At 49.6% G+C, this 25,259-nt stretch overlaps 2 protein-coding genes across 2 annotated transcripts; both read right to left on the bottom strand.

Moving 5' to 3' along the window:
* Positions 1-356: 356 nt before the first annotated feature.
* Positions 357-13,064, bottom strand: LOC308273286 (MHC class I polypeptide-related sequence B-like; the record flags this gene model as incomplete). Its single annotated transcript, XM_080710367.1, has 5 exons — positions 357-412; positions 5,239-5,517; positions 6,054-6,347; positions 6,593-6,856; positions 12,995-13,064. 5 exons carry the CDS (start codon positions 13,062-13,064, stop codon positions 357-359), a joined length of 963 nt encoding a protein of 320 aa, XP_080566493.1.
* Positions 13,065-21,338: 8,274 nt separating this feature from the next.
* Positions 21,339-24,040, bottom strand: LOC308273285 (HLA class I histocompatibility antigen, alpha chain G-like; the record flags this gene model as incomplete). Its single annotated transcript, XM_080710366.1, has 6 exons — positions 21,339-21,484; positions 21,668-21,790; positions 21,903-22,178; positions 23,034-23,309; positions 23,503-23,772; positions 23,968-24,040. 6 exons carry the CDS (start codon positions 24,038-24,040, stop codon positions 21,339-21,341), a joined length of 1,164 nt encoding a protein of 387 aa, XP_080566492.1.
* Positions 24,041-25,259: the final 1,219 nt, after the last annotated feature.

Genomic DNA, 25,259 nt, shown 5'->3' with positions numbered 1-25,259 from the left:
CCTCGAACCTGCAATCTTCCTGTCTCAGCCTCTCAAGTACTGGAATGATAATCATGTGCTGCCAGGCCTGGCTTCGTTCCTCCTCCTCCTGCTCCTCCTCCTCCTCCTCCTCCTCCTCCTCCTCCTCCTCCTCCTCCTCCTTCTCCTCCTTTTTTTATGTGTAGTGTAGAGATTGAACCCAGGAGCATTCTACCTCTGAGCTACACCCTATCCCTTTATACTTTTGAATTTAGAAACGGTGTCTCACTGAATTGCTGAGGCTAACCTTCACCCTGCAGTCTTCCTGTCTCAGCCTCCCAAGTACTGAGATTCCAGGCATGTGCCACCATGCCCGCCTATCTTAGTCTTAGTCTTTTCTACGCGAGGCAGGGACAGTGCCCACGGCTTTCCTGCATCTTGAGGCCTGGAGGGCCTGAAGTGGGAGAGGGGCGTGGACAAAGGGGACACACTGGGTTGGGTTACAGGGACTCTTGGGACCTGGGCTATTCAGAATGATGTCATGTATGGTGATTTTGTCTATGATTCTTTTGTACCATAGTATGAGACAGCAGCCTGGTGTGGGACTTCGTGACATGAAATCAAGCCTCTCCTTTGTGACTCCGAGAACAGGTGGCTCCTTTCCATATGTTACTAATTTATTTACTGTTATATTGGGATTTTTGCAGCTATGTTCATGAGAGCACTTAGTCTCTCTGTATGTCTCTGTGTTGTGGTGATGGTGGATTTTTTCTTATAATGGCTTTGTCAGTTTTAGGTCCTTGATTAGGTTGTATTGCTTCAAAAATTAGTGGGAAGTTTCTATAATTTCTTTATTATCTGAAAATATATGTGTATATGATATTGATTGTCATTGTCTAGTGCACTGGAGACCTAAGGTAAAGCTTCTTAATCAGGACACAGGGGATGTAGAATTTTATGCTTAACTGCATGTTTTATTGAGAAAGACTTTTATAGAGAAAGCTTCGATGTGTTTCATAGACAATTAGCTATTTCAGACATTACAAGGTTATCTTAAAGCAACAATGGATGTTGTTGCTTTAAAGCAACTATTTTACAAATAGAAGCAAAGAACACCTGTGACCGCTCATAACATCTCAAGCTGTTTATCATACAATAAGTTTTCTGAGAGATGCCTGTGCTGGGAAGGACATGCAAATAATCCTGGAGCCGCTTCCTGACCTTCAAGGGAACTTGGCCAAACCCGCAGCTCACTGATTAGAGGGAAGTCGGCTCGCCTCCCAGCCTGGCATTCCACGCTGCTTCTCAGGAGCCAGAGTTGCTTCCTTAACCCTTCAAGCAGGAGCCTGCGTCTCAGTACTCTCACAATTGATATTCCTTTTTTATGGCTTTCTTTGTGTGTGTGTGTGTGTGTGTGGTTCTTGGGATTGAACCCAGGACCATTCTTCCTTCAAGTTACATCCCCAGCCCTATTTTATTTTTATTTTTTATATTTATTTATTTATTTTACAGTACTGGGGATAGAGCCCAGGGGCATTCTACCTCCAGGCTACACCCCCAGCCTAATTTTTATTATTTATTTTGAAACAGGATCTTACTGAGTGGCAAAGGGCCTCACTAAGTAGCTGAGGCTGTCTGCAAACTGTGATCATCCTGTGTCAGCCTCCCGAATGCTGGGATTACAAGCGTGTGCCACCATACCCGACTTATTTTTGTTTTGAAATAGGCTCTTGCTAGGTTACTGAGAATCTTACTACATTGTTGAGACTGTCCTCGAACCTTCAATCCTCTTGTTAAGTTTACCAAACATTTATGTTTTTGAAAGAATTGACAGTGGACTGCAATGGGAAAGGAGTTTTTATGAAGGGAAATAATTTAACTATGAATTCCATTTCTTTTTTTTCTTTTTCTTTTTCTTTTTTTTTTTTTTTTTGGTGGTACTGGGGTTCCTGGAAGCCCTTCTACCTCCGGGCTACACTCCCAGACCTATTTTTACATTTTTATTTGGAAACAGGGTCTCCTAAGCCAGCGCGCGCGGCTGGCTTCGAACCTGCGTGATCCTCCTGTCTCTGCCTCCCAAGCGCGGGGATTACAAGCGTGCGCCACCACGCCCGGCTTGAATTCCATTTCTTAATAGATATAAGGCTGCTTATACTTTCTATTTATTTATCAGTTTTGTTCAATTGTATTTTGAAAAACTTTCTCAACTTTCTGCATATAAATTATAAATGGCTTTGACATGAAGATGTTTTTAGAAGTCTTTTACTTTCATTTTAATAAAACTTAATGGCTTTACAGTGTTGTTTCTTCTCATAGTGTTAATTTGTGCTTTCTTTCTTTTTATAGATGACCTTGGGGAAATTTTCATGCATTTTACCCAACTTTTACTCTATTTTCTTTTTCTTTTTGGTCTATTTATTTGGGGGGAAGATCTGGGAATTGAACCCAGGGCAGTCTAGGTAATTCGTCCTGAAATTTCAGGCATAGAAGATCCTATTTTATACACAAAGTAAAGGAAAACAGAGAAACAGATTAAAGGAAGGTTATGCATCTCATATTTATTTTATTTTATTTTATTTTATTGCAGTACTGGGAATTGAACCCAGGGGCATTCTACCTTGCGCTACACCCAGGTCAATTTTTCCCTTTTAAAGAAGTGGGTTGTGGGATGTGGTGGCGCACGCTTGTAATCCCAGCATTTGGGAGGCTGAGACCAGAGGGCAGGGGTGTAGATTGGAGGTAGAATGCCCCTGGGTTCCACTCCATACTTGCAAAAAAAGAATAAAAAATAGGGCTGGGGGTGTTGCTCAGAGGTAGAACGCCTCTGGTTCCACCCCCAGTACCACAAAAAAAAAAAAAAAAAGAAAAAGAAAAAAAGGAAAAGCTGGGTGTGATGGCCCATGCTTGTAATCTCCAGTACAAAAAAAAAAAAAAAAAAAAATCATGGTAGACCTTGTACAGGATCAGGTGCTGTGTGTCGATCTGGCACTGTGCTGAGAGATGTCGAGGTGAGGAGCCCGCCAGGCATGGAGAGCTGCGGGGAGCTGGGGCTTGGTTCCCAGCTGGGTAAGCCACCCCGCCACCTGGCTGGGACAGTGGAAATGGCCGGGTGACTGGGCACTGGTCTCTGGAAATCTCTCTCGCAGGAGCAGAAACAACCAGGATTCCCAGGCTGTGCGTCAGAGGCTCTTTTGTGACTCTTTCAGTGAGAGATTCCTTGTTCTCAGGCCACCTTCTCTGAGACACTTGGTCTGTGCCGAGGCCTGAGTATTCTGTTCCAAACTACCAGCCTTCCTGGTACTCAGCCAACTGGGGACCACTGAGGCCAGGATCAGAGGGCCAGAGTGGGGAGGGGTCTGAAATTCACATGTAAATGTTTTTGTTTTCCCCCCTTGGAGAGAAAAATGACAATGACCTCCATTGGCAATTGTGAGATGTGGTGTTGGAGAAGCCCATGGCCCTCTCCCTCGTGGCTCGGGGTGGATCGCAGCTCGGCGTGGAGAACCTCTCTGCAGCCGCTCTCTGGAACTTGTCTAGTATGCACATGGCCCTGGGTTCTGTCCACAGCATGGAAAGAGAGAAAGAGCAAGCAAGAGAGAGAAAGAGAAAGACAGACAGACAGAGATAGAGACAGAGAGACAGAAAGAATAATAGGGTGTGTGTGTGTGTGTGTGTGTGTGTGTGTGTGTGTGTGTGTGTGAGAGAGAGAGAGAGAGAGAGGAGAGAGAGAGAGAGAGAGAGAGAGAGAGAGAGAGAGAGAGAGAGAGAGAGAACAGGGATGTAGATATGAATTAGCTCTCATGCTATGATGCTATGGAGACCGAGCAGTCCCATGAACTCTGCAAGCTGGACAGCCAGGTGAGCTGTGGCATCAGTCACCCTGAGTGTGAAGACCTACACACACCGAGGCCTGGGCGGACTGATGTTCCAGTCCGTGAGTCAGACAAAAGGAGGAGGGGCTTCTTCTTTCTTCCACTTTGGGCTCCTTTCAGGCCCTTGCGTTGGGGAGATGCCGACCACATGTGCAGGTAAGTCGGCTTTGCTAAGTTGGCTGATCTAACTGTTAATGTAATCCAGAGACTCCTTTTTAGGTAAACTCAGAAGTAATGTTTAGCTCAAGTCTGGGCATCCTAGGAGGCAGGCAGGATGGCACATGAGGTTAAGCAGCACAAGCTCAGCCCTTGTCAACTTAGCATTCATAGGAACCTCTATAACCTACATCTAATACCCAAGTAAGACAATCACAAGATCATAATTCCACACAACTATCCTGCCCATAACCAAAAATGCACCAAATCCCCACCCAGGAGAAGAGGGAAAGGCCATGAGAGATGCTTACATCTGTAAATGCTATCATATAAAATTAACAGCACTTAAATACTATTACAGAAAGTTCTTTTGTCTCATGCTATAAAAGCAAATACTTGGGAGACTGAGATAGGAGGGTTACAGATTTGAGAACAGCTTCAGCAAGTAATGAGACTCTCATCAACCTAGCCAGATGCTATTTCCAAATAAGTAATAAAATCGGGCTGGGGTATAACTCAAAGGTAGAATGCTTCTGGGTTCAATCCCTAGTAACACACACCCACACACCCACACACCCATACACACACACACACACACACACACACACACACACACACACACACGGAGTCAAAGATCCAGGGACTGGAGGTGTAGCTCAGAGGTAGAATGCCTCTGGGTTTAATTCCCAGTACTGGAAAAAAGAAGAAGAAAAAAAAGACTAAAACAAGATATGTATATATATTTTTATTATTGCTACTAAGTTAGTGAGGTCTAGTGCAACTGGACGTCAAGGATCCCACCTGGCTGAGCAATGAGCAGGACTAAGGGCTGCGTCTGGAGACATGACTGTCATCTCCCCACAAACACTCCAACTTCCATGCCCTGTTCCAGAAGGCCAGTCACCTCCCACCTCTCTCTGTATGGTGGGAGGCATGAGGGGACCCTGTGCCCCCGATGGGGCCCTGCATCTCCAGGCATTGCCTGCCCTCCTCACCTGATCTTCCCCCTAGACATCCCATGGAAGACGCTGTCTTCCTCTTCTTCCAAAAAAAGACACTAAAAAATTATCGCAGCAGCAGCAACAGCAGCAGCAACAGCAGCAGCAACAGCAGCAACGACAGACCACCGGCTCCAGGACACTAGGCCCCTCCCTGAAAGGAGGCTTGTTATACACAGCCCACACCCCAAGCCTTCCCCCCTCTCCACCCCAACCCGACATGAGTGGGAGCCTTGCAGGGCTGCCCAGCTCACCACAGGGCGCAGGGTGAGTGCGGTGGCTCCCGCCGTGTCCCACGTGGCAGCTGAACTTCCCTTCCTCTCCTTGGGGAATGCTGGTGGTCACCCGGGTCTGGTAGGTCCCATTCCTGTAGGGAAGGACATCCCCAGACAGCGGGGCATCCGGGCTCACGTGCTCCCCATCCTCTTGCCAGGCCAGGGAGATATTCCCAGGATAGAAGCCAGAAGCTGCACAGGTCAGGGTGACAGTGCCATTCAAGGCCTCGCTGCAGGTGACATTCACGGCTGGGGACACTGGAGGAGAAAGGGCAGAGCCAGTGAGGCCATGGCCCAGTGTCGCTCCCCTCCAAGAGGGGCAGAGGGACGGCCTGGTCCTCTCCACTTTTCCCGGCCAGAGCCCCCTCATATCTCCCAAGTCATCTGCATGTCTGTCCTCAGCCTGGGACTTGCACCCTAACACTGGCAGATGATGGGCCTGGGCCTGGTGGCCCCAAATTCTCCCTTCCACATGTTGAGGCTGAGAAGAGAGGTGTTGGACTGGAGGTGAGGGGGTACAGCATTCGGGGACCTTGTAAAAGATCTTTGTGATGGGCCAGCCGGCAGGCAGGTAGGCTTCACCCAGACTCCCAGGGGTCCCCTCCTGCCTAATCCCACCTAGGTTCAGGGTGCTTCCTGGTGAGGACCTGGACCATTGATTTCCTGACAGACCTTCATGCGTGTGAAGTGGCTCAACAGGTCAGGCAAATCAGAACATAGTTCATTCACCCAACATTCCCATGTCCCAAAGCACAGAGGGGAGCCCCGGGGAAAGGCTACGGGAGTGGGGGTACCTGTTCTATTCACGAAGTCCATCCAGGAATGCAGATGTCTCTGGAGTGTTTTACAGAGCTCTCCCCGCACCTGGGCCCAGGTAGCCCTGCTCTGAGTGTGGTCTTCCTCCCATTGTTCCTTGACTTTCTCCGCCAAGGTCTGAGCCGAGGATGGCGGCACCTTCCAGCTGCGCTTCTCCGGGTGATAGGACAGGAAGAGCTCCCCCTTATAGTAAAAATCCCAGAAGCCTCTGGGGGGGTTTTCCTCTCGGGTCTCACAGCCCCACGTCTCCTGGAGGGAATGCAAGCCTGCCCCTATGGGCAGGGACTCCTCAGTACCCTGGTTCCCTCCGTCTTCCCTGCCCAAGTGAGACACTCCAGCCCAAAGGGGACCCCCCTGGTTCTCCTCCGTCCCTGCTGCTGGGGAGCAGCCACTCACCTTGTGCTGCTCCGTGGACCCAGCCCCGGCCCTCCCCAACCCGATGCAGCGAGGAAGTCAGGGCCCCTCTGCCCCAGGTCTCCGAAGAGTGCTCACATCACTCTGCCCCGACCACACGCACCTCCTTCCCTCCTCTGCTTGTCATTGAATTCTGACAGGTCTGCACTGAGCTTCTTGCCCCTCTCTGCCAAGTCCTTGGTCTCTGCGTCCCAGGTGTCACTTCCCAGGGCCATGTGTGCCCACAGCCCACGGGGCTCTGCCCTGCCCTTCTCGCTGTCATAGTGCAGGAAGGGCTCATGGTCCAAATGACCCTCCGCGAGGAAGCGCGGGTGCAGGAATCCTCTTTGGAACTTCACTGTGAGGTCATAACGGAGACTGTGGACCCCTAGGAAGAGAAATGGACAGGTGGCCCGTCTCCTTGGAATTACTGCCCATGTACGCGGACCACAAAGGTTCTGCCATTCAGAACCCCCTGAAGATGGGGAAGAAAACACAAGGACAAAGAGACAAGAACAAGGGAGGAGGAAGGAGAGACAAGAACGAACAAAGGGAGGACAGAGAGGGAAACTGAGGCATGGGGAGGGGCTTGGAGACTGCAGACATGGAGGCCAGGCCCCAGGCCCCAGAGGCGTTTAGAGTGGGGTTGGCACCCCAGAGGGGAGCCAAGGTGTGGGCTGCTTCAAGGTGCAAGGGTGGCGAGGGAGGCCCCGGGGGAGGTGAGGGGTCCCCTGGTGCCCTGCAGACAAGCAGGTGGCCATGTTCTCAAGGAGCCCAGGCATCCTTTCATCTCATGTGCAGGGGAAGCTGGTCACATGGGAACAAATGAAGCTGGACCCTTTACCTACACCACAGGAAAAATCATCAGCTCAGGGAGAAGATGTCACTGAGTGATAGAACATCGGCCTGGGGAGAGGAAGACCTTGGGTTCTATTCTCAGCACAGCAGAAAGAAAGAAAGAAAGAAAGAAAGAAAGAAAGAAAGAAAGAAAGAAAGAAAGAAAGAATTAACTCAATATGAATTACAAACAGAAACTTAAAAAAACTAAGATTCAGCCGGGCGTGGTGGTGCAGGCCTGTTATCCCAGTGCTTGGGAGGCTGAGACAGGAGGATCGCACAGGTTCGAAGCCAACCTCAGCTACTGAGTGAGGCTCCCAGCAACTTAGTGAGACCCTGTTTCCAAATAAAATATAAAAGAGGTCTGAGAGTGTAGCTCAGTGGTAGAAAACCCCTGGGTTCCACCCCCAGTACCACAAAACAACAAACAAAAAACAAAAAAGCAAACTAAGATTCTCTGGAGAAAACTTGGGGGATAATTTATTTTCAGGACTTACGATGTAGTCATGCTTTCATGGATATGGCACCCAAATCATAGAAGACAGAGGAAAAGTCTTGACAAAATTGGACTCATAAAAATTAAAAACAAGAGCCGGGCGTCGTGGCGCACTCTTGTAATCCCAGCATTTGGGAGGCTGAGACTAGAGGACTGCGGTTCACAGACCGCCTCAGCTATTTAGTGAGATACTCCGTAACTTAGTGAGACCCTGGTTCAAAATAAAGAATAAAAAACAGGGCAGGAGGTATAGCTCGGAGGTCGAATGCCCCTGGGTTCCACCCCCAGACCTGCAAAAAAAAAAAAAAAAAAAAAATCTGCTCAGCAAAGAACACCAGGAAACACCAACCCCAAAATAGAGAACACATCTGTGAGTCACGTAGCTAACATGGGATTAGCATTTGGCGTATATAACACATGTCCGGGCTGCGGGGTAACTCGGGGGTAGAGCAGAGACTAGCATGCTGCAGGCCAGGAGTCTGATGGACCCTGAAGCACAAAAGCAAAGGGACACTCAACCCATTCAAACTGGGGGACCAATCTGCTCTCAGTTCCCCGAGGAATGGCCAGGAGCACAGGAATGCGTCATGCTAGTAGCGTAAGGGAAATGCCTGACCCCACAGCAATGGTGACTCTAAGGAAACAGGGCAAAGAAATAGGCTTGGCACCGGCATAGAGAACCTGAAACCTCTGTGCACTGCTTCTGGAGATACAGAGATGCAGTCATTACACTAGGGTGGCTCCTCCAAACATCCGAAATAGAGTTGTCACGTGACCCAGTGATTCTGCTTCTAAACATGAACCCCAAGAACTGCCGTGCTGACAGATGTACTGACGTACAGACATACTTAGAGTCCCATGCTCAGAATAGCATTATTCCCAACAGCCAAAGGGCAGAAGTTATCTAAGCAATCCACGTAGCCGCTCATTGTGTGTGTGTGTATGTGTGTGTGTGTGTGTGTGTGTGTGTCCCCGTGTGTGTGTGTGGTACTGGGGATGGAACCCAGGGGCATTCACCTCTGAGCTACACCCCCAGCCCTACTTTTATTCTTTATTTTTGAAACAGGGTCTCACTGAGTTGCAAGGGCCTCACTAAGTAGCTGCAGCTGTGTATGAACCAAGATCCTCCACTCTCAGCCTCCCAAATGCTGGGATTATAAGCGTGCCCCACCATGCCTGGCTCCAAGTAGCCATTAATTGATGGAGAGAGAATCAAAATACGATACAGACAGATGACCAATGTTACTCAGCATTAAAAAAGGAAATTCTCACAGCCCCTCTGCCATGGATGAATCTCGAGGACGTTATGATAAATGAAAAAGGACAAATACTTTGCCCATGTACGAGGTACCCCGGGTAGTCAAATTCATAGAGAGGAAGTAGAATGAGGGTTAGCCAGGGAAGGGTAGGGAGGAATGGACACTCACTGTGTAACAGACACAGTGAGACCCTCTTTCAAAACAAAGAATACAAAATAGAGTTGAGAGTGTCGTTGCCGGGCATGGTGGCGCACGCTTGTAATCCCAGCATTTGGGAGGCTGAGACCGGAGGATTGCGGTTCGCGGACAGCCTCAGCTACTTAGTGAGGCTCTCCGCGACTTAATGAGACCCTGTTTTAAAATAAAGAACAAAAAGTTAGGGCTGGGGGTGTAGCTTGGAGGTAGAATGCCCGTGGGTTCCATCCCCAGTACCACACACACAAAAAAATTAATTAATTTAAAAAAAAAAAGAGAGTGTTGCTTGGAGGTAGAATGGCCCTGGGTTCCATCACTAGTATAGTTAAAAAAATATTGCATTGCTCTCCATAGAAATGGGGAGGGGGAAGGCCGGGCTTGGTGGCGCACACTTGTAATCCCAGGGCTTAGGAGGCTGAGACAGGAGAATCACACAGGTGTGAAGCCAGCCTCAGCTACTTAGCGAGGCCCTTTGCAACTCAGGAAGAACCTGTTTAAAAATAAAGAATAAAAAAATAGGACTGGGGATGTCACGCAGAGGTACAATGCCCCTAGGTTCCATCCCCAGTACTGCCCCCCAAAATAAAATTTAAAAAAAATAGGGGAGGGATCCTAAAAAGATCCCAAAGAGCCAAAGCGATCTTGACCGGCAAGGATCCAGCTAGAGTGACACAGTATTGGAATTCAAAACATATTACAAAGCTATAGTAATCAAAAAGATGCTCTAATAGCATAAATACACATATTGATCAAAGGACTGAGATACAGAACTCAGAAATGACCCCACAGATCGATGGTCTATGCTATCCATATATATACATACATATTTTTGTATATGTATATTTTTTCATATATTTCATATATATATATATATATTTGTGTGTATGTGTGTGTGGTACTTAAGTTTGAACCCAGGTTCATTCTATCTCTGAGCTATACTACTAGCCCGTTTTTATTTTTTATTTTGAAACAGCATCTTCCCAAGTTGCCACACCTTGACCTCACACCTGTGAACCTCCTGTCTGGTGCTCCCAAATACTCACTAGCATTACAGGCCTGTGTCACCAAATGTGCCTTCTGGTCCATGGACTTTCAACAGAGATGTCAAAAACACACAATGGGGAAAGGATATGGATTCAATAAATGCTGTTGGGAAACCTGGAAAGCCACAGACAGAAGAAGAAAAATGGACCTTTTTCTCACCCCTTCTACAAGAATCAACTCAAAACAGAGTCAAGACTTCAATGGACGCCCTGCAGCCAGGTGTGCGGGAGCTGATCTGCAGTCCCCCTCCTTGGGAGTCACTTGCACTCACGAGCTTAAAACTAGCCTGGGCAACACAGCGAGACCACTTAAAAAAAAATGTAAGACCTGAAACTACTAGAAGAAAACACAAGGAAAATGCTCCCAGACACTGGTCTCAGCAGAGCTTCCTTTCTTTTTCTTTCTTTCTTTCTTTTTTTTTTTTTTTTTTTTTTTTTTTGTGGGTCTGGGAATGGAACCCAGGGGCATTCGACCTCCACACCTCCGGCCCTATTTTTTATTCTTTATTTTGAAACCAGGTCTCACTGAGTTGCAGAGGGCCTCACTAAGTAGCTGAGGCTGTAGCTGAGGCTGTCTGCGAACCGCGGTCCTCCAGGTCTCAGCCTCCGGAATGCTGGGATTACAACCGTTAGCCACCATGCCCAGCTTAGCAGAGCTCTCTTGAATACGATCCCAAAGCAAAGGCCATGAGAGCAGAACTAGACCCACCACTATCGCAAACTGAAGAGCTTCCGCCCAGCTAAAGGAACAAGAAATAGAGTGAACAAGCCCTGAGGACTGGAGAAAATATTGTACACCATTCGTCAGCCAAAGGGTTACTGTCCAAAATACACAAGGAACCTCAAACTACCCCAAAACAAAAAATAACAAAGAAATTTATTTACTTATTGTGGTACTGGGGGTGGAACCAGGTGCTTTTCTACCTCCGGGCTATACTTCCAGAACTAATTTCTTAAACTTTATTTGGAAGCAGGGTCTCACTAAGTTGCTGAGAGCCTCACTCAGTAGCTGAGGCTGGTTTTTTGTTCCTCCTGTCTCATCCTCCCAGGCACTGGGGATTATCAGCGTGTGCCACCACACCCGGCTCAAAGAACCTTATTTGAACATAGGCAGCCAGGCGTGGTGGCACAGGCTTGTAATCCCAGCATTTGGGAGGCTGAGACAGGAGGATCCAGGTTCTCTGCCAGCCTCAGCTACTTAGGGGGGCCCTCTGCAACTCACTGAGACCCTGTTTCAAAATAAAGAATAAAAAATAGGCTGAGGGTGTAGCTCAGAGATAGAATGCTCTTGGGTTCCATCCCCAGTACTGGGAGGGGGGAAAAAAAAGGCAAGGGAATCAAACAGACATTTCTCAAAAAAAAAGAAAGAAAAAGAAAAAAAAGAAAATACAAATACCAACAAGACATGAATAAATGTGATTGAAAATTAAAATCAAATCAAAGATATATCACGAGACACATATTAGGCTGGTTATTGTCAAAACATAAAAAATAACTAGGCACACCCAGCTGTAACCTGGGAAGCTGAGAATGCCTCCAGTTTCAACATAAAAAAAAAAATATGTGAAGAGAGGAAGCCAGAGATAGCAAGACACACACACACACACACACACACACACACACACACACACACCATACACACCACACACACACACACACACACCATACACACCACACACACCCTTACTAAGGGAGCAAACTGGGAGGAGAGGAAGCCAGAGGCAGCAGGACACACACACACACACACACACACACACACACACACACTAAAGTGAGTCCACGGGCCCCACCCCTGCAGAGGTCGCTCCGGAGCCCCCGGCCCACACACACTGAGACACACCCGCCGCCCTGCAAAGATCCAGCTTTTATTTTTATTATTATTATTTTTTGCGGTACTGGGGATGGAACCCAGGGACATTCTATCTTCAAGCTACACTTTCAGCCGTGTGTGTGTGTGTGTGGGGGGGTACTGGGGTTCCTGGAAACCCTTCTACCTCCGGTTTACACTCCCAGACCTTTTTAAATATTTTTTTAAATTCGGAAACAGGGTCTCTTAAGCCAGCGAGTCTGGCTTCCAACCAGCGCGATTCTCCTGTCCTCCGCCTCCCAAGCGCGGGGATCACGAGCGTGCGCCACCACGCCCGGCTCAACCCTATTTTTTATTCTTTATTTTAAAACAGGGTCTCACTGAGTTGCGAAAGGTCTCGCTAAGAAGCTGAGGCTGTCTCCGCCTCCCGATTACAGTCACGCGCCCCGGGTGGTTTTTAAGATCCTGGAGCAAGTAGGTGGCACGAAAATTTGCCATCCGCAATCCCAGTGCTTGGGAGGTTGAGACAGAAGGATCCCAGATTCGAGGACAGCCTCAGCAAATAGTGAGGCTCTCAGCAACCTAGCGAGGTCCTGATTCAAAATAAAGCAGGGATGGGGATGTAGCCGAACGCCCCTGGGCTCAATCCCCAGGACCACCACCAAAAAAAAAAAAAAAAAAAAAAAAAAAAAAAAGCCCAATACTTGGGAAGTTGAGACAGGAAAATTGCAGGTTCACGGCCAGTCTCGGCAATTTACTAAGACCCTGTTTCAAACTAAACAAACAAACAAACAAACCTGGGAGCGTGTAGCTCGGAGGCAGGATGTCCTGAGATAAATCCACAGTTCACACACAGGCACACACACAGATCCCCAAGTAGCCCACTCACCGGCTGCGGCCCCCAGGGGTGGGCAAAGGGCTTCGCAGGCCAGGAGCAGCAAGACCCGACAGCCCCCCATGGCGATCGCGCCCGCCACCTGCACCTTCTGAAGGCCCTAGGGCAAAGCTCTCAGAAATCCCGCTCCGGTGCTCCGGGCGCCGCTCACCAATGAAAACTGCGGAGCCCGGGACGTCAGAGGGGACGTCTAGGCCGGGCGGCTCCAGACCCTCCCGCGGGGACAAGCATTATCCTCCGAGAGTGAGGGTTAGTAAAGATTGGTGGGGAAAGTACATTCTGAGGTCAAACGTACATCAGCGTTAATTAAATGGCGAGGGGGGAGATAACAGTGCAGGAGGCATCCACGTTGATATTCAGAGATTTTTTTTTTAAGTTCATAAAGAAGATTTGCAGCTAGGCGAGGACCCACACTAGAGAGGCGGCAGCTCTCAATCGAAGTGCCCCTCTGTTTATTAAGAACCCTGGAGCCGGCACGGTGGCGCACGCTTGCTTATAGTTCCAGCATTTAGGAGGCTGAGACAGGAGGATCCGTGTTAGCAGCCAGCCCCAGCTACTTAGTGAAGACCTCTGCAACTCAGTGAGACCCTGTTTCAAAAAAAATAAATAAATAAAATAAAAATAAAGAATAAAAACTAGAGCTAGGGGTGTTGCTTGGAGGTAGAATGCCCCTGGGTTCCATCCCCAGGACCGAAGGAAAAAAAAAAAAAATAAAGAACCCTGGAGCCGGTGATGTTGCACGCTTACACATGTAATCCCTGGATTTGGGAAGCTGAGACAGGAATCCCGCAGTTTGTGACAGCCTCAGCTACTACCTAGTAAAGCCCTCTGCAATAAAAATTTAAAAAAAATAGGGCTGGGGTGTCACTCAGAGGTAGAATGTCCCTGGGTTCCATCTCCAGGACCGCAAAAATAAATAAATAAACAAACCTTGTGCTTTTACTAGCTTCAACTTTAAATGTTTGAAATATTATATCTGGCCAATGAAACTCTTTCCCTGGGTGCCGCAGCTGCTGTCTGTGATCTCATTCTGGACTTCAGCGACACAGTGATCCCAGCACATGAGTGAGACACTTTATTTGGTCAACAAAATAGCGATATCCTGTCTAGGAAGAAAAGCACCACGTATGTACACGTGACCTTTGTGAGCGGCTGGCTGCACTGCCCTCTGAATCTCCTTCCGTTCCTGCTGCCCCATCCTCCCTTCTCTGCCCAGTTACTGCAGCTTCACAGTGCCGAGTTTCCTTTGCAGGCTGCTGAGAGATGGCTGCACTTTTTCTGTTCCCTGTTAATGAACCCTTTAAATGAACCTCTGTAAATTACCCCTTAGGCTCATTTGAGATGAAAACCAAAGGGAAAGTTGTAACCGTTCAAAATCCAAGCCACTGTACTATTGAAACAAGAAAAAGAGAGCAGTGGTGTTTAATCCTCATAAGAAGCAAAGTGTTAGCACTAATGAGCAGAAGCTGAGCACTTGGGGTCCCTCTGCCCTGAGACATCCACAGGGCTGAGGTCTGTCTGATGGGGCGCCTGCCTCATCGACAAGAGGCCGCTGGAATCCATCGACTCCGTGGCAGCTGAGACTGTGGACGCCGCCATCCTCTGCTACAGAAGCTCCGTGTTTGTGCCCTGGGCTGTCATCTGTCTTCACGGCCACATGACAGGCCTCTGTGATAGGTTGTGTTTTGATTTCAGGAACTTTATTTTTATTTTTATTTTTTTGCGGGTCTGGGGATGGAACCCAGAGGCATTTGACCTCCGAGCTATACCCCCTGCCCAATTTTTTATTCTTTATTTTGAAACCGGGTCTCACTGAGTTGCAGAGGGCCTCACTAAGTAGCTGAGGCTGTCCACGAACCGCAATCCCCCGGTCTCAGCCTCCCAAATGCTGGGATTACAAGCGTGCACCACCACGCCTGGCTCTAATTTCAGGAACTTTAAACCTGACACTGTGTTTTGTATCTGTAACTCTCTTGTCCCCTATCTATGGATCCAACCCATGGCAAAAGAAAGTGGTAACATATTTGTTGTCTTTTTTTTTTGGGGGGGGGCGGGTCTGGGGATGGAACCCAGGGGCATTCTACCTCTGAGCTACACCCCCTGCCCTATTTTTTATTCTTTATTTTGAAACCGGGTCTCACTGAGTTGCAGAGGGCCTCACTAAGTAGCTGAGGCTGTCCGCGAACCGCGATCCTCCAGGTCTCAGCCTCCCAAATGCTGGGATTACAAGCCTGCGCCAAAACGCCCAGCTTGTTGTCTATTTTTATGCTTATTTGTACATGTCAGTATGATTTTTGTCTGTCCGTTGTCTCCATGGTACCAAAAAACTGGCTCATAGGTAAATGAATGCTCATAAGTTAAGCAATAACAGCAAAGACAAAATTGATCCAATACCTTTTAGTTCATGTGACTTAAATCTTTAACAAATGAATATATTTAATTTTTATAAACTAAAAAGATGTCATTAAAAATTATTAATAGATTTTTTTCAGCTGGGCTTGGTAGTGCATGCTTGTAATCCTAGTCCTTGGGAGGCTGAGACAGAGGATGGCAGGTTTGTGGCCAGCTTCAGCTACTTAGTAAGGCCCTTCAAAACTTGACAGGAGCCGGGCGTGGTGGCACACGCTTGTAATCCCCGCGCTTGGGAGGCTGAGACAGGAGGATCGCACAGGTTCGAAGCCAGCCTCAGCTACTTAGTGAGGCTCTCAGCAACTTAGTGAGTCCCTGTTTCCAAATAAAATATACAAAAAGGTCTGGGAGTATAGCCCGGAGGTAGAAAGCCTCTGGGTTTCACCCCCAGTACCACCAAAATAAAAATAAAAAACTTGACATGACCCTGTTTTCAAATAAAGAATAAAACCCCCCAGTACCACCAAAAAAAAAAAAAAAACTTGGCATGACCCTGTTTTAAAATAAAGAATAAGCTGGGCATGGTGGTGCATGCTTCTAATCCCAGGATTCAGGAGGCTGAAACAGGAAGATTGTGGTTCTCAGACAGCCTCAGCTACTACTTAGTGAGGCCCTTTGCAACTCAGTGAAACCCTGTTTCAAAATAAAGAATAAAAAATAGGGCTAGGGGTGTAGCTCGGAGATAGAATGCCCCTGGGTTCCATACCTAGTACCGCAAAAAATAAAAAATAAAAAATAAAGAATTAAAGAATTTTAAAAAAGAGGGCTGGTGTGTAGCTTGGAGGTAGAATGCCCCTGGGTTCAATTCTCAATACTGAAAATAAATAAATAAATGAAAAAAAAAGCAGACTGGGGGAGCTGTGGATGCCGGGAGCGGCTTTCTGCTTTCCATCCACAGGCTGCAGGGCTGAGAACTCCTGCGGACACAGTGGGTCGTGGACATGGCTGGGTCCCACACACTTGCCCAGCATGCACGTGGGTTCTGAGGCCAGGGTACGGGATGCTTCCTGCAGCACATCCCCTCGGGTGGGGCCTCAGATTCTAGGACCAGAAAACACTTCCTTCTGCTTGAAGTGCAACCAGGAAGCAAGGAGCCCACCTCAGGGCGGTCCTAATTGAAAGCCATCATGCTGAGACCAACAGCCAAGATGACACCCTACAGCCAGGCGGGTGTGGTGGTCACGCTTGTCATCCTAGTACTTGGGAGGCTGAGACGGGAGGATCACAGGTTTGAAGACAGCCTCAGCAAGTAGTGAGTCTCGTCAACCTTGAGAGACCCTGTTTCCAAATAAAAGTAAAATAGGGCTGGGGGTCCTTAGTCACACACACACACACACACACACACACACACACACACACACACACACCTGATGCTCCAGGGATCTGCCCTGTTTATCAAGATGCTAATTAGATCCCAACTGTGATGTCCCTCTAAGACTGGAGTGACTTTCACTCGGGAGTTTAGGAACCTCGGGGGATGGCTTAGGAGCCAAATGGGAGGAGCCGCCTCGACCCCCTTACCTGACCTGTCTCAAGTGATGCAGAACCCAGGATGAGGGGGAAAGGACAAGAGGTGCAGGACTGGGCTCTGGCTCCCGCCTGCCCTGCCTTCCCCATGGCTGACTGGGCTTCCAAGCCGACCCTCGGCACCCCTGAGCAGAGTACAGACTCTTAGGGACCCCACACCCCACTGCATATGATAAACAGCTTCCTCTGTTTATTATATTTTAACCAGAAGCTATATCAAGCCTAAAACACATATAAGGAAGTGAAACAAAGTTCTGGTTTTTTCCTAAAATTACAATTCTAAAGGCTTTTTGAAAAGACCATATTTAAGCCAGGCGGGGTGGAGCATGAGAGCGAACCCAGTACTTGGGCGGCTGATACAGGAGGATCACAGGTTTCTGGCCAGTTTCAGAAACTTAGCGAGACAAGACCCTACTCAACTTAGTGAGACCACTTTAAAATAAAAAATAAAATAGGGCTGGGCGTGGTAGCACACACTTGTAATCTCAGGATTGGGGAGGCTGAGACAGGAGGATTGCAGGTTTGTACTCAGCTGCTTACTGAGGCCCTCTACAACCCAGTGAGACAGTGTTTCAAAATAAAGAATAAAAAATAGGTCTGGGGATGTAGCTCAGAGGTAGACTGCCCCTGGGTTCAATCCTTTTGTGGGGGGGATAGGGCTTTGGGTATAGCTCAAAGGCAGAATGATTCTGGGTTTAATCCCTAGTCCAACAAAAAAAAAAAAAATTTTTTTTTTTAGTACTGGAGATTGAACCCAGGAGCATTGTACCTCCAAGCTACAACCCAGCTAGACACAAAATTCTTGTGTCTAGCCTTGTTACACTACTGGTTTTGAAAAAAACGTGTTCAAATTTTTTTTTTTTTTTTTTTTAGTAGTACTTGGGATGGAACCCAGGGACATTCTACCTCTGAGCTACATCCCCAGTCCTATTTTTTTTATTCTTTATTTTGAAACAGGGTCTCACTAAGTTGCAGAGGGCCTCACTAAGTAGCTGAGGCTGTCCATGAACCGCAATCCTCCTGTCTCAGCCTCCCAAGTACTGGAATTACACGTATGTGCCACCATGCCCGGTTATTTTCAAATATTTATTAGCTAGGAGTGGTGGCACACGCTTGTAATCCTAGTACTTGGGAGGCTGAGGCAGGAGGATGGCAGGTTTGTGGCCAGACTCTGCTACTTAGTGAGGCCCTCCAGAACTTGGCAAGACCCTGTTTCAAAATAAAGAATGAACCAGACGTGGTGGCGCACGCTTGTAATCCCAGCATTCGGGAGGCTGAGACGAGAGGATTGCGGTTAGTGGACAGCCTCAGCTACTTAGTGAGGCCCTTTGTAATTCAGTGAGCCCCTGTTTCAAAATAAAGAATAAGAAATAGGGCTGGGATGTATCTTGGAGATAAAATGCCCCTGGGTTCCATCCCCAGAACCACAAATAATGATGATGATGATGATGATGATGATGATGATAATAATAATAATAATAATAATAATAATAAAAAGAAAGAGTGAACTGGGCAAACTGGTGCCAGTTTATAATTCCAAAATTTGGGAGGCTGACACAGGAGGATCATGGTTCACTGACAACCTCAGCTACTTAGTGAGCCCTCTGCAATTTACTGAGACCCTGTCTCAAAATAAAGAATAAAAAAAAAATGGGACTGGGGGTGTAGCTTGGAGGTAGAAAGCCCCTGTGTTCCATCCCTAGTACCAAACAAAAAGAAATAAATAAGTAAATAAATACATAAATAAATAAAATAAAAAAGAATGAATGAAAAATTGGGCTGGGGGTGTAGCTTGGAGGTAGAATGTCCCTCGGTTCAATCCTCAGTACAAAATAAATTAATAATAATAATAATAACAATAATAAAACATCTGTTGTTTATTTAATTCTGTGGTACAAGGGATCTAACCCAGGGTCATAGATTTGCCTGGCAAACTCAGTGCCCATGAGTAACCATCCCCCCAGAAGAGATACTTTCAGTACAGGGGACAGTCATTTAACAAATACACACAGAAAGCACAGCCTGGGATAAGAAAGAATCACAAACACCAGGCAGGAAGGAGGCTGCTGCACCGGAGGGTCATAAAGTAAACCTGAGAGATGGGGGTTGAGGCCATGTCCTGGCCTCAGCCTCAGCCTGGGCCGACCCGACTGTAGGGCGCCCTCGCAATCCGCGGACAGAGACCCGAACAAGGACCTGGCCAAGGTGATCCCTGTCTTGGTGGGACACGGTTCTACTGAAGGGACAAGGACAGGGAACATGGAGGAAGACCCAGCTGAGGAGAGGCCATGTCGAGGCTCAGGGTGGACCGAGCACCCACTGGCTACAGCCCTGTCCACACTGGGCTCCGCACAGCCTTCTCCTGTCCCCGCTGCAAACGACTCAGCGCAGCGAAAACAGATCTAGAAGGCTCTCAGAGCTTTCGTTTATTTCTGCTCTTAAACTTTAGGAATCTTCTCCTTGAATTAACCAGTCAACTCCTCATGACAAGGATTGGAAAAATCACCTGGGCGTGGTGGTGCACACAGATAATACCAGGATTTGGGATGCTGAGACAGGAGGATCAAGGGTCCTCCACTTAGGCCATCAGCAACTTAGCGAGACCCTGTTTCAAAATAAAAAGTAAATAAATAAAAACATTTAAAAATAAAGGATTAGGGATGCATCTCAGGGAGAGAATGCCCCTGGATTCAATCCCAAGGAATGCAATTCAGGAAAAAAAAAAAGATATTGGAAAAGACAGCTGGGATTGGTGGCAAATGCCTATCATCCCAGTACTTGGGAGGCTGAGACAGGATGATGACAGGTTTGAGGTCAGCCTCAGTAACTTACTGAGATCCTAAGCAACTTAGACTCTGCTTCAAAATATAAATAAGCCATCTAAATGAAGGAGAAACCATAGATGAGCAAATAAGGCGACATAACTGAGGGGGAATGGGAAGGAGGAAGAGGGAAATTTCCTAATGTACATGACTTACATTCACAAATATAGTTCATAAAGCCAATCAGTAAGCCAAACATGAGAAGGGGGAAGGGGGACGGGATGGGGTAGGAATTGGGGAAGGGCTAAAGGAGTGGTGTGTGCGTGTATGCCTCTGTCATCTGGTACTCTATTAAAATGTATGGCTATAATGCACCAATAAGAAATTTTAAAAATCTGCAGTCATCAAAAGTAGAGATGGAGATAAATCTTTAAGCTGGAAGATTAAAGAAGTTCCACGCAGCCTGGAGAGGACTAACATAGATTTTAAAGCACTGCTATAAAGAGTGCTCAATAAAAAAATAATAACAAAATAAGTAAGCCGGGCATGGTGGCGCACGCTTGTAATCCCAGCGCTTGGGAGGCTGAGACAGGAGGATTGCACAAGTGTGAAGCCAGCCTCAGCAGCTTAGTGACAACTTAGTGAGACCCTGCTTCCAAATAAAATATAAAGTAAGTATAGGGGTATGGCCTAGATGTAGAAGGCCCCTGGGTTCCACCCCCAGTTCCACACAAAAAAAGTTAAAAACTAATAGGGCTGGGGATGTAGAATGCCCCTGGGTTCAGTTTCTAGTATCACAAAAAAAAAAGTAGGGCTGAGGATGCAGTCGCTCAGAGGTAGAACGTCCCTGGTTTCAATCATTAGCACCACAGACGCACACATACACGTGTACGCTAACTGGAAGAACAAATTTATTTTCAGAACATTAGTAAGAGCTTACGGTTCTGTGCACTGCGGTGTCCAGACAGGGATGGAGCTGTCCCAGCCCTGCCCTTGGGGAGCAGAAACCTTGACTTTGGAAAGGAACATGGGTAGAGTGGGGACAGGGTCCTGCGACGCAGGGGTGGGCTGGTCTCCCCGCCAGTAGGCAAAAGGGCACAGACACATTCAGACGCCTCTGCTGAGAATCTGGGGGTTCTTCTCTATGAAGAGAAGGCTTGGTCCAATGCAATCAGTGCCACATGGGGCCGCTGTCTCATGCTGCAGAACAAAAGAATCGTGAACAAATGCAGGGATGTCACCATCTATGGCGACATCCTCAACAGCCCATCCTCTATCAAAAGGCCCAGGTCCCAAGAGTCCCTTAGCCCAGTTGTGCCCCCTTTGTCTGCACCCCTCTCCCACTTTCAGCCCTCCAGGGCCTGTACAAGCCAAGAAAGATGCAGGAGAGCCGTGGGTGCTGTCCCTGCCTCACGTAGAAAACATCAAGATCTCATCAGAGCCCGGAGAAGACACGGCAAAAGAGGAAGTATGGGTGACCCGCTGGACTCCCATCATTAGCACCCAAGGGTGCTGGGATCAGCCCCACCCCATACCTACCTGGAGCCTGAGCGTATCTCCCTTTTTCTTTGTCTGTGAAAAGAAAACAACCTGTGAGAGGCCAGAGAGGAGGCAGGGTCCTGAGAGTCTAAAGGAACCCCCTAATAATGGACCCCAGGGAAGTTTCCAGAACTGTGGCGCGGGCCCAGGGAAGGACCAGGAGGCATGAAGGAGGCAGACGCGCAGGAGAAGGACCAGGTGCCCTTCTGGAGCCAGTCCTCCGCGAGGATGTCCCCGACCTCTCTCCCTGCTGGAATCAGGTCCCATCATCACGTCAGCAGGGGATAAATGTGACCTTGTCTCCATTTGCCTGACAAGAAGTGTCGGAAAACAGGGCCCCAGCTGGCAGGCAGGGTGTGTGGGTGGCGCTCCTCACTAAGGAGGCAGAGGACACTGGTCCTGGGGCCTGAGCAAGAACGCTCAGACCCGCCCTCCTCACCTGCATCCCTTCTCCTCCACCTCACAGCAGCCACCGCGGCTCCAGTGACCGCAGCCCCAAGGACAAGCAGGCCGACGACGATGCCCACGACGCGCAGGGTGGACTGAGGAGGCTCTAAGGAAAGAGGGAGGGCAGGGTGACCCCAGCTCTCAGCCCTGACCCTGCCGAGGTCCCGGGCGCCTCCCGCTCTCCTGACACCAGGCTCTGTGCCCACAGCCCTGCTCACCCCATCTCAGGGTGCGGGGCTCGGGCAGCCCCTCATGATCCACGTGGCACGTGTATCTCTGCTCCTCCCCAGAAGGCACCGGCACAGCCGCCCACTTCTGGAAGGTTCCATCCCCCGCGGGCCTGGTGGCCACAGTCTCCATGTCCTGGGTCTGGTCCTGCCCGTCCCGCTGCCAGGTGAGGCTGATGTCGGCAGGGTAGAAGCCCAGGGCCCAGCACCTCAGGGTGACGGCCCCGTCAGGTCTGGGGTGGCGGCTCACGTGTGTCTCTGGGGCGTCTGAGGCAGAGAAGAAAATTCATACGCTTTGCATTCTTCTGGCACCCCTCATGTGGCCATCTTAGCAGTGGGCACAACAATTGGGGTTAAGTGAAGGCAAAGTCCAAATACCAGCCTGGACACTGGCATCTGGGTTAATCTCTTCTCTAGAATGTCCTAGAGTCAGAGTAGCCAACCCAGGGTAGGAGTATCTGGATGGTCAGAAAGACTAGAGTCAGACCTCCAAAGACAGGTGCCGGGGATGCTCCAGATAGAGGCTTGGAAAGAGCCGGGCGCACGCTTGAGAACGCTTGAAATCCCTGCGCTTGGGAGGCTGAGACAGGAGGATCACGCAGCCTCGCTACTTAGTGAGGCTCTCAGCAACTTAGGGAGACACTGTTTCCAAATTATATATATATATATATATATATATATATATATATATATATATAGAGAGAGAGAGAGAGAGAGAGAGAGAGAGATAGTCTGGGAGTATAGCCCGGAGGTAGAAAGCCTCTGGGTTCCACCCCCAGTACCACCAAAAAAAAAAAAAAAAAAAGAAGCTGGGAAAGATCTGACTCAGTGTCAAAGGGAACTGTTGATGGCTTATTGCAGGGATCTTCCCTCCTTCCCTCCTGAAAGACTTTTAACTACCCTGAGGGAAAGGGGGTCGCTGGGGCGGGCCCCTCTCTGGTACAGGCTGTGAAATATGAGCCCACTTTTCCTCCCCGCGCCAGTGAGCTGGGGAGGGAGCGGCAGTATTACAGTCAGGATAGGTTTTCCTGCATTCTCTGGCACCTAGGATAATCTCTAGAAAGTTCTGGAGACCCGGCCCCTGCTCCCGAGCCCAGGCGGAGGCGCCCTGTGGCTTGTCACCTGCGCGCTGCAGCGTCTCCTTCCCGTTCTCCAGGTATCTGCGGAGCCACTCCACGCAGGTGCCCTCGAGGTAGGCTCTGTTTTGTTCAGTCACACCCTCCGCGTCCCACTTGCGCTGGGAGATTCGAGCCGCCGCGTCCTTCGCGGCCCAGGAGCGCAGGTCCTCGTTCAGAGTGAGGAAGTCCGCGCCATCATAGGCCTCCTGATAGTACCCGCGGAGGAAGCGGCCGTCGGGCCCCACGTCGCAGCCTTTCATCCACTGGACTGTGTGAGAGCCTGGCCCCGCCCCCACGTTAGCCCCGCCCACTCAAGCCCCGCCCCCTCCTCCGCCCCGCCCCGGGGATTCCCACCTAAACTGAAGATGAGCCGGGAAGCCTCCCTGACCGTCCCCGGGTCCGGCCGAGGGTCTCTGCTCGGGGCGCCCTCGCCCTGGTCCAGCCCCGGGTCCCCGCGCCCGCCGGCCACTCACCGCGCTCGCTCTGGTTGTAGTGTCCGCGCAGGGTCCGCAGGTTCCCTCGGTCAATCTGCGCGTTCGCCCTGGCCGTCCTCGTGTTTCTGTCCCAATACTCCGGCCCCAGCCCCGCCATCCACGGCGCCCGCGGCTCCACCCTCGGGTCCGCGGCGTCGCTGTCGAAGCGCGCGATCTGCGTGTCGTCCACGTAGCCGACTTCCATGTACCAGGGCTCCCCGAGGCCGGGCCGGGACACGGCGGTGGTGAAATACGACATGGAGTGCGAGCCTGGGGACGGGGCGCCTGAGTCGCGACCTCCCCCGCAGGCCCCGGGGTGGGCGGAGGGAGGAGGGCGCGGGACTCGGGAGGACGGGGCGCGGGGCGGGCGGCGCAGAGGGGATGGGGAGGAGGGGGCGCGGGGCGCACACGGGCGGCGGCTCCTCCTCCCCGCGGACCCCGGTTCCCTCCCGACCCCGCACTCACGCGCCCAGGTCTCGGCCAGAACCAGGAGCCCCGAGAGCAGCAGGAGCAGGGTTCGGGGGGCCAAGACCGCCATCCTCGACGTCATGGAGGAGCCCAGGCGGCTGAGCAGAGTCCAGGCGGCTGTGCCGAGTTTATAACAGGGAGCCACTGCGGTGCTGATTGGCTGTCTCGGAACCCGACAACCAATGGGAGAGGGAATAGAGTTTACGTCATTAGTGTCCAGGCAGAGGGACCTGACACAGGTTGGGAGAAGAAGTGAAACTCCAGGACGATGGGGAGTCCCCGCGCTTGCTCCCCGCGCCCGCCCCACACACCCCACTGGAGCCGAGAGCCACAGAGTTGTGACAGGACTTGGGGTTTTCTTCACCCAAATGCTGAGCCCTCCTGTCACAACTTCTGAGTCCCGACCCAAGGCTGAGGAAACCTCTGAAAACCCCAGGCTGGGCCCAGCACCTCTCCTTCACTTTGTGGATTTCCTCTCCCTGTGCTAGGACTCCATAACTGTCTCCCACCCCTGAATTCTTCTAGCAAAAGCCTCAGCCCAGGGAATATGATGGCAGAGAGGGCTTACCTTGGAGCCCTATTTTTTGTTGTTGTTGTTGTTGTTGTTAGTACTAGGGGTGGAACCCAGGAGTTTTCTACCTCCGGGCTACACTCCCAGACCTATTTTATACTTTATTTGGAAACAGGGTCTCACTAAGTTGCTGAGAGCCTCACTAAGTAGCTGAGGCTGGCTTTGAACCTGTGCGATCCTCCTGCCTCAGCCTCCCAAGCACGGGGGATTACAAGCGTGCGCTACCACGCCCGGCCCAGCTCAATCTTTTACTGTGAAATATAGTCCAAGCTGTGAGGGCCTCACTAAATTGCTGACGACGGCCTTGAACCTGTGATCCTCCTACCCAAGCCTCCCAAGTACTGCCACAGCGCCACCACACCCAGTGGGAATTCCTCTTCAAACTAGAAATAATTGCCTGGCGTGGTGGCGCAGGCTTGTAATCCCCGCTTGGGAGGCGGAGACAGGAGAATCGCACAGGTTCGAAGCCAGACCCTGTTTCTAAAAATAAAAAAATAGGTCTGGTAGTGTAGCCCAGGAGGTAGAAGGGCTTCCAGGAACCCCAGTAACACACACACACACACACACACACACACACACACACACACACACCTAGAAATAATTGAGCCAGGCATGGTGGTGCACTCTTATAATCCTAGTATTTAGGAGGCTGAGACAGGAAGTATTGGTTCGAGAACACTTTCAGCAAATAGTGGGAATCATTAACCTAGAGACACCC

Source organism: Muscardinus avellanarius, assembly GCF_963383645.1.
Source record: "Muscardinus avellanarius genome assembly, chromosome: 14".
NCBI lineage: Eukaryota > Metazoa > Chordata > Mammalia > Rodentia > Gliridae > Muscardinus > Muscardinus avellanarius.
This window is presented reverse-complemented; position numbering and strand designations above follow the sequence as displayed.